General features: G+C 34.3%; 3 protein-coding genes across 3 annotated transcripts; 2 read left to right on the top strand and 1 right to left on the bottom strand.

Annotated features, from left to right (window-relative positions):
* Positions 1–624: 624 nt before the first annotated feature.
* LOC11412540 (protein NDH-DEPENDENT CYCLIC ELECTRON FLOW 5) lies at positions 625–2882 on the top strand. The gene is made up of 3 exons (XM_003618964.4): positions 625–1258; positions 1779–2231; positions 2550–2882. The coding sequence occupies exons 1-3, from the start codon at positions 749–751 to the stop codon at positions 2745–2747; spliced, it is 1161 nt and encodes a 386-aa protein (XP_003619012.1). The 5' UTR covers positions 625–748; the 3' UTR covers positions 2748–2882.
* A 233-nt stretch (positions 2883–3115) lies between these two features.
* On the bottom strand, positions 3116–6605 carry LOC25495866 (protein SINE1). Its single transcript, XM_013596123.3, has 3 exons — positions 6473–6605; positions 4206–5523; positions 3116–3852 (listed from the first exon to the last, which is right to left on the bottom strand). Exons 2-3 carry the CDS (start codon positions 5514–5516, stop codon positions 3358–3360), a joined length of 1806 nt encoding a protein of 601 aa, XP_013451577.1. The 5' UTR covers positions 5517–5523; positions 6473–6605; the 3' UTR covers positions 3116–3357.
* Positions 6606–6939: 334 nt separating this feature from the next.
* Positions 6940–8085, top strand: LOC120575974 (cytochrome c oxidase subunit 3). The gene has a single exon (XM_039826907.1). It carries the CDS (start codon positions 7405–7407, stop codon positions 8083–8085), a length of 681 nt encoding a protein of 226 aa, XP_039682841.1. The 5' UTR covers positions 6940–7404.
* The last annotated feature ends 1533 nt before the right edge of the window (positions 8086–9618 follow it).

The following is a 9618-nucleotide window of genomic DNA, read 5'->3' on the forward strand; positions in this document are numbered from 1 at the left end:
GTAAAAATTAAACATTTAATGTTATTTTTCCTATGATACCCTTAACTATTTATTTACTCTCTAATTTCAAGTTTTTAATTTATCTTTCTCACACCATAAATAAAGGATAGTATTTCATAATTTCTCTTTACCATACAACATTAAATATATTTTTTAATTTGTTTGAAATGGCCAAAATGACTATCATTTTGGACGATGGAAATAAAATTTATATGAATTACATCAGACTGACCAATATATTGATTTGATATAAAATTACTTGGTAGATATATTTGAGATCTGGCATAATAAATAATATACTAAATTATTGATTATTAGTTTAAACTTTTAAACTTTGAAATAATGTATGAAGCAGAAGACCAGTTCGATTTTTCCTTAAAATAATTTGGGTCAGAACTCAGAATATTATTAGTTGATTTTTTTTATCAGTTGATTATTATTATCATAACTAAATTAAGATTTCATTATCTCTTTAACTTACAACTCAATTTTTTTAGAAAATAAAAAATACATTGTTGAATATTGCAATGAAAAACAAGCAAAAAGATACAAAAGCTTATAGAAAAAGACAAAAGTTAGAATAATATCTTGAAATATCAGAAATGCTAAATAGTAATGTGAAAAAAAAAACATCAAAAACCTTATCTACTCATGAATCAATTTCAAGCAAGAAAACCAACTAGAGGATCAAAAAAAATTCTCTCCTTAATGCATGAAACAATACCTCATTTATTTATGAAGCATAACCATGGCTTCAACTTCACTTTTTTGCTCCAATATCTTCATTCCAAAAACTACTAAAAACACACCACCATCACAACTTTGTTTACCATTTCCTAGCTATATTCAACAAAACCAATACAAGAGAGAGTTTCATCTCCCAAAAGTAGCTTCAGTACCTTACCAACCAATCAACTATGACTACTTAGAACAAGAATTCAATGGACATGGAGTCACATTTGAAGAAGTTGGTGGAAGTTGTATGGCCAAAATGGAATTGAAAAATGGAAGCATTGCTACCATGTTGCTACCAAGTGGATTGATTACTTCCTATAAGGCACCTATGTGGCATGGTGGAAAAGTTGAGTTGCTTAATACTGCAGTTTCAGAAGGAGAATTTGGTGATGCTGTTATTCAAGGAGGTGTTTCTTTAAACTTCAATCTTCAAACTCATGATGATAATGATGATGAAGTTTCTTGGTCTCCTTCTAATTGGGTTTTGCATAACATTAAAGGCAATTCTGAGGAATCTATTCAGGTATGTTTAATGGTTATTATCAGGAGTAATAGTCATTTTGGTCCCTGAATGTGTAACGAGTAGCCACAATAGTCCCTTAATGTGTCGAAATTTCAAAATAGTTCCTGATTGTGCACTTTGTTAGTCAAAATAGTCTCTGACGTTAAAATAATTCGTTAATATTGTCATATAGTCCTTTAGTATACTTATTGTCATATCAGTCTTTATAAGTATTTACTTATTGTCATTGCAGTGCATATATGAAAAGAGTTATTGTGAGTATTGAAGGATTATTTTAGCGTCGAAGACTATTTTGACTAATAAAGTGCACAATCATGGACTATTGTGACTACTTACACATTCAGGGATCAAACTGACTATTACCCCTTAGATGGTTATTTTAGAAGTGTCTCGGACGAGATTTGAACTCTGTCTCTTGAGGTTACAAAAGGAAAACCACTAATCTAACACCTTATGATTTTTCTCACAATTTTTTTATTGCTAATTATATATTTTGATACCTTGAAGATATCTTATGCAGGTAGTATTAATAAACAAAGGACCGTATGATAAGATTGGATTAAAATACATTGTGACATTGGAAGAAGATGGATTAGGATCAGAGCTTGAAATCTCAAACTCAAACTCTTTGCCTCTTCAAATGACAGGTTCCATCTTGAGTCATTTGACAGTAAGCACACCAGAAGCAACTTATGCAATAGGATTAGAGAGATCAAATTACTATAGCCGACCGCCTATTGAATCGGAGTTTATTTTGAGTCCTCCGGATTCGATCGAAGAGAAAGGATTCGGAAAAATATGGAAATCATCTGTTAAGCAATTTTTGCCAAGTTGGGGAACAGATAGTCAGAACAATGAAGCAGAAGATAGTGAAGATATGAGTGGTGAGGAAATGGATACCTACAAGCAGCTAAAAGAGAGAATAAGTCTTGTATACACGAATGCGCCTCGAAGTTTTACACTCATTGACAGGGTATGAAATCGTAATCCTCAACAATAGATTTAATGATAAACTTACACATATACTTAGGCCATTTATAACAAAAGATTAAAATAAAGTCGAGGGAATATAACGGCACTCACGCATCTAGGGACTAAAATGACTAGTTACTCGTTTTGGTTTGCTATTATTAATAGAAGATATACTCAGCGATGTTTATTTAATTTTGATCAATGAAGGGAACACACTGACACTCTCTCACGCGTCTAGGGACTAAAATGACTATTTACGCGTTTTGTTTTGCTATTATTTGGTGATCACGTCCAATGATTTTGTTTTGTTTTTAATCAGGGTAGAAGAAACTCAGTATTAGTTGGAAGAAATGGATTTGATGAAACATACCTGTTCAGTCCAGGCTCATCAGGAATTGAAAGTTACAGCAAGTATGCTTACATATGTGTTGGTCAAGCAGCTGTCCTCCAACCAATAGTATTAAGTCCACAAGATGTATGGAAAGGAGGAGCCTATCTACACAATCCAAATATATAATTGAACAGCGTGTTCAAAAATATCAAAAGTTTAACTCATGAACACATTAGCTTTTGGATTTTGTATACACCGTCAATGTAAAAAAGTTTTACACATTCATTTAGTCATAGCCAATCATTATGCTACTTTCTTTTATGAGTTTCTAAAATATATGTATGATAAAATATGATTAGATGCATGTGTAAGATGTTTTTACGCTAATAGCGTATGTAATTTAAACTCTGAAAATTTTCACAAGCATGCAAGTTCTTTCATACTTGGTACTTAGAGACCAGTACAATGTGGGTTTCCCAAAATCGCGATAACGCCTTGATTATGCCAAAGTCACAGTGAATCCAGATATTCACCATATTTTTACCTAATTTAAATTTAGCTGAACACAGAAATGATTCATCTAATTCCAACATAAGGTAGAATTCAGTCAAAAGTTATTACAGACTCTTACAAAGAAAAATAAAAGCACATTGAAGGTGCTAAATTGTACTGATCCTCTAGTTCTACGCTAAATTTCCCAACATTTAGTTGGAATTAACCAACCCCTTTCATAAAACTCTATTCATAATTCTCTTGATTCTCATATTGTACACTAGAACTAGAATGAACAAACACATTATGTAGGAACAAGGAAATGTGCTTCTTCTTGACTATTGAGCCAAATTAAAGGTGTGGCCACTGCAAGAATGACGAAAGAGAGTCCGCAAACAAATCTGCGCTTTGTCGTTTGAATTGGCTTTTCCATGCGAACAATTTGTGGATCTTTTCTACTTTCACGAACCTCTTCAGAAAGCCTCTGGTTATCAGCATCAGCAGGAAGTTCGTCGGTTGATGAGACTGATTCTGATTCTCCTTGATACTGTCCGTCACCGCATGAGCTTCCGTACTCTTTGCCATCATACTTGTCGTGATTTGCTAAACCACTCTGGTCATATTTAGAATAAGCTGATGGACTCCAGTCAATGTTGCCCGATGATAGACTCTTGTACCTTCGAACCGGTTTTTCAGAACAATCTGAACTCTCATCGGTTGGGTCTTGAAGAGAGCGAATGAGCCTCTTTGGAGTGTCAAAAATCTGAATGCTGTCAACATTGACGCGAGGGTGTGATCTCTGAGCACATGAAACGATACATAAGCTTAAGAAATCATCAAGTTTCAATAAACAAAAAGGAACACTAATTTAACTCGATGTACTACCATAACAAAAAGAAACACTAATTCAAAATCGGAACTGATTTATGCTCATGAAAAGCTTGGGCATAAAAACATTATGATAATTAAAATTTAAAGTGAAATAATGCATAATTATTTCATGAATTAATAGTTCTTTCTTTATTTCCATTGAACTTATATCAAAAGTACTACAATAAGTATGTACAATAGTGATTATGCATAAACAATTCATTAGCAGATAACATAAATCAAATAATGTCGAATAGGGTCACAAATATTTAAGACACTTACGAGAGGACTTGTGTTGGTACTTCTGGATATTCCATGTCTAGGACTTCTGGGGATGAAAGCAAACTCCTCAGTTAAATCTCCGCCATTCAGAAACGTGTGATCCATACCATTTCTCTCCTCTGCACTTGAGAACAGACCGTCCTTGAGAGACACATCAACCCCTCCATTTTCAAGGCTCCAAAGCTTCCTATTGACACTCCTTCGTGAATAGTTCAAATTATGAATAGACTGACATGTTGAAATAGGAGACTCGGCCAGGGATCCATATCCAGGGAAGTATTCGAGAGTACGTGACTCTGGTGAATCAGATGTGGGAGTACGGTCTCCATCACCTGAAGAACTATCTCCATCCATGAAATCTCTCCGACTAAAATTGGAACCCGTCACTGAAGCAGGACTCTTCATGCCTCTCAATTTTTTGTCGTTCGCAACTTTCTTAGCTGTTTGCAATGCTTCAAGTGCAGCGCCTTTGATGAACGCCATTTTGTCAGACTGACACTGCTCCATCTCCTCAATCACTTGTTCGACCTCCGAGAAAATACTCCTTGGATCTAAACACTTCATCAGGTAGTTCACCATTTGAATAGCTGCGAACCGCTTTTGAGAATTACCATCCATAGACTCTCCACTGACATTTAACATGCGCAGCCCAGATTGTATGAGCAGTCGAGCATATGCTTCAACGATCAAAGAGTTATGCTTGGCTAATGACATAACCAAACCCATATGCAAATTAGTCTGAGTAGACTTTCCTTCTAACGCTACAGCAACGTTTTGGCAAACCCTATTAACCATTTCATCAGAAGCAAACCGCCAATTATCCGAATCAACAAGAGCCTTCAAGCAAAGAGCTGCACCGCAACTCAAACTATCCAGAGAACTCGTGAGGGAATCAGATAGAGGCTTACAAATAGAATGAATTATATGTTTCTTCTTATCCTCCGGCATCGTTGGATCAATTCCATATCTAGCGACAGCTGGAACTACCCTCGAACAAGCTTGTTGAAGAGGGAAAGACCCTGCACTCGAAGCTAGAGTCTGAATTATGGATTGCATGATACTTTCAATCATTGGAACAATTTTAACCCCATGAACCCTAGCAAGAACTTCATACAGCGAAATTGTGAATTCTCCGGACACAGTACCGGTTTCCTTGGTCTCAGAAACTTGAGCAAGAAACATAGGAATTGCCCTAAAATCCAAATCTTTCACATAAGATTTTAATGCTCTCATCGCAGATTTGCGACTATCCGCGTCTTTGTCGAGATTTTCAAGCTCTCTTCGTAACACAGGACTCAAATTCCTTCCCATCGTTGAACTAAACCAAAAAAAAAAAAAGACCACCGTAAGTAACAACACAACAAAATCAAATACAAAGAATCATGAACAAACACACAAAATCAACCACATTCCATATCAGAAATTCTATAAAACAAAATTCACAGCCCCATTTCATTCTTCAGCTATTTTCACAAAGTTCAAATCTTTTCAAAACAAAAAACAATAAAATCAAATAAATACAAAGAATCATGAACAAACAAACACAAAAAATCAACCACATTTCAAATAAAAAATTCTATAAAGTCATAAATTTACAGCCACATTTCATTCTTCAGCTATTTTCACCAAAAAATCATAACTTTTCAAAACAAAAATCAACAAAACCACCAATCTTGCAAAAGGGTCAGTTCAAAATTTCACATTTTAAATAAAAGATTCTATAAAACAGAAATTCACAACCTTTTTCATTCTTCAGCTATTTTCACCTAAAAATCAAATTTTTTCAAAACAAAATTAAAAAAACCACACAAATTGCAAATGGATCAGTTCAAATTTTTCACATTTCATATCAGAAATTCTATAAAACAAAAATTCACAACCCCGTTTCATTCTTCAGCTATTTCGACCTAAAAATCAAAACTTTACGTAACAAAATCCAAAAAAAACAAAAAATCTTGCAAATGGGTCAGTTCAAAATTTCACATTTCACAATTAAATACAATAAGCAAACTAATTTAAATCAAAAAGTTAAAAACTTTCTTTAACAAAATCAAAATTAAAGACTAATTTTGAAAATGGGTCAGTTCAAAAAACTCAAAACTGAATCAAAAACTTCACTACCTAAAAACCCTAATTAATTCTAACTCTATTAAACGAAAAATGAAAAAAAAAATGATTTTTTTGTTAATAATAATAGAAATTATATAAAATAAAAAAGAATACGAAACCCTATTGTATAAAAATAATGAAATTAAAAAAGATTATACCTTTATGGTTAGGAATGAAGAATGTTGAAGAATTGAAGTAGAAATTGTGAAGTGAAGACCAAAGAGAAAAGTGTGTAGCAATGTTTGAATGTGAAATTAGGGTTTTGATGATGCGTTTCAATTTTGAATTGTTTTGGGAAATTCTTTTGTACAAATTCCACCGCTATCCTTTCTATGGTGGGGTCCACAAGAAAATGACATTCAATTTTTCTATTTTTATCAAAGTTTTCTCTTTTTCTTTTCATTTTTCCTTTGAATTTAAATTATATACCCAAGATTGAATTTATTTTTTGGTCAAAGCAAATATCTAAGAGGATTTTTTGGTCAAACCTTTTAAAAAATTTCATGATAATGCGTTGCTTTAATAAATAGAGCTTAACTCAGTTGACAGGAAGAATGCATAATATATGTATGGTCCGTGATTCAAACTCAGACACCACAAAAAAAAAAAAAAAAAGAACTTTAGTGGGGAGGAATAGTGCAGGAAGGGAGCGAGACCAAGCCGAGCCACTAGGAGAGTAAGCCCTTCCCACGTGTAAAGTTGAATAAAAGAATGCAGCCTCAACCAGAGAGATCAACCTGCGCCGCCGGCGGCGCAGAACGCACTAATCCGCGACTAGCAAGTTTTCCTAAACCAAACTTCATAAATAGAATTGTTACTTTCAAAAAAATGCTTGCTGAAAATCAAAGAAAGGAAAGAAGGTCCATTTTCCCACGTAGTTCGTCGGTCAAACCAACGATTCTCTTCTCAAAGTTATAGAGAGATCTTTTTCTAGTTAGACTTCTATCAATGCAATGAAAGAACCATCCCTTCCTATTTCTTTGTCCTGTCAGATAGAAATATAAGAAGACCCAAAAGAGCCCTTCTTTACCACTTTAGGGGGTGGGGGTGAAGGGGGGGTGGTTTACATACAACCGAGGCAAAGTGGTTTATGATTGAATCTCAGAGGCATTCTTATCATTTGGTAGATCCAAGTCCATGGCCTATTTCGGGTTCACTCGGAGCTTTGGCAACCACCGTAGGAGGTGTGATGTACATGCACTCATTTCAAGGGGGTGCAACACTTCTCAGTTTGGGCCTAATATTTATCCTATATACCATGTTTGTATGGTGGCGCGATGTTCTACGTGAATCCACGTTGGAAGGACATCATACCAAAGTAGTACAATTAGGACCTCGATATGGTTCTATTCCGTTCATCGTATCGGAGGTTATGTTCCTTTTTGCTTATTTTCGGGCTTCTTCTCATTCTTCTTTGGCACCTACGGTAGAGATCGGGGGTATTTGGCCCCCAAAAGGGATTGGGGTTTTAGATCCTCGGGAAATCCCATTTCTTAATACCCCTATTCTCCTTTCATCCGGAGCAGCTGTAACTTGGGCTCATCATGCTATACTCGCGGGGAAGGAAAAACGAGCAGTTTACGCTTTAGTAGCAACCGTTTCACTGGCTCTAGTACTCACTGGCTTTCAAGGAATGGAATATTATCAAGCACCCTTCACTATTTCGGATACCTTTTTCTTAGCAACTGGCTTTCATGGTTTTCATGTGATTATAGGTACTCTTTTACAGAGTATGATCGGTCAATGTATTTTATCAAAAAAAAAAGGTTGATTAATTTATTGACACAGGCCAATCAGAATAGTTCATGAAGATCGAGAGAAGTAGCATTTTACAATATTTACAATTTCCTTTTTTTCAACGTTGTTATGTACCGCAAACTTCCTTAAAAAATTATATCGTGGAGAAACCATTTTGAAATTTCATGATACGGATGTGTTGCTTTTTTTTTTTGGTCTTAGATGAGGTCCCGGGTTCGAACCCGTGTCACGAAGTCCAGCTTTGTAATTTCGGAATTTGCCAGTTGAGCTAGGACTTCTAGACGTTGCTTTAGTTAATTAGTAAACGGATATGACAATTTAATTTCCGATTTTTACGAAAAATATAGTTGATCAATGGACTGACACTAGCCAATCAGAACAATTTACGAAGATTTTGATAAGTAGCTTCTCGTAATAATTATCATTTCCCTTTTTCAACGTTATTTTATACAGCAAAGATAACCTTTTCAGAATTTTCATAATACTAATGTGTTGTGTTTTAGTAAACATAGAGAAAACTTTAATTTTCAAATTTTCACGCGAAATATGGTCGGGTAATGTATTAATTAGCCGATCAAAACAATTCGCAAAGGTTTCGTAAGGTGGTTTCCTGCATATTTATCATTTCTCTTTTTAAACGTGTCAAAAATAAAATTATTTCTCTTTTTAATTAACTATAGTGATTATTTGACTTTGTTTTAAAAGTGTTGTATTAAAATAAATGTTGATTCAGTTGATAATTAGTTGACTCACCTGCAAGATGTATGTTCAACTCCAATCTCGATGTAAGGACCTTAGTAAATGATATACAAGTACCTCCATATGAGTTGTTGGAGTCTTTATCTTAAAGCATGCATGTCTTGACCCAGATGAATTTCCGAAACTTAACTCTCTTAAAAAAAATCTATAAGAGAGAAATCATGTTGTCATAAAACTATTTATTAAAGGGAAAAATTCATCTCTTTTCACTAGATAACAAATCATGAATACAAGGCGGTTCATCAATAGATAATTGGGAGCTAGCTTCTGATGGGGTTGCGTGTACTGATTCATGAACCACCTCATTTGCTTGCCTTCAGTTAAACACTACCTTAGAGTTGGTAAATTGGGTGCTAGTAGTTGTCGACAATGACTAATAATACTTCTAAAATCATTGTTACTACTATTATTACTATTGTAAGCATCAATGACGAGCTTTGAGTTCGAAGAGAAATCAATGATACCCAATCCTAAAGTCCTAAAGTTTTGTCAACCTCCATAGAACACAAAGACGAAATACATGATGTTTTAGTAAGCTAGCACATAACCCCGTCGACATCTCAAATACGAATACTAATATCAATTTTATTATGGGACTTCGAGAAGGAAGCCCAAAACTGTTGACTGTCGTTAAAATATATTGTTTATTTAATTTTTAAAATGATTGATAAGGTGATTAAGTTAATCTAAGTAATACTCCCTCCGTCCTAAAATATAAGCAAAAAATTCTCATATTCTTTGTCTCAAAATATAAGCAAAAAAGACCAACTTTTATGCTATTATTATG

Source organism: Medicago truncatula, chromosome 6 (genome assembly GCF_003473485.1).
Source record: "Medicago truncatula cultivar Jemalong A17 chromosome 6, MtrunA17r5.0-ANR, whole genome shotgun sequence".
Taxonomy (NCBI): domain Eukaryota; kingdom Viridiplantae; phylum Streptophyta; class Magnoliopsida; order Fabales; family Fabaceae; genus Medicago; species Medicago truncatula.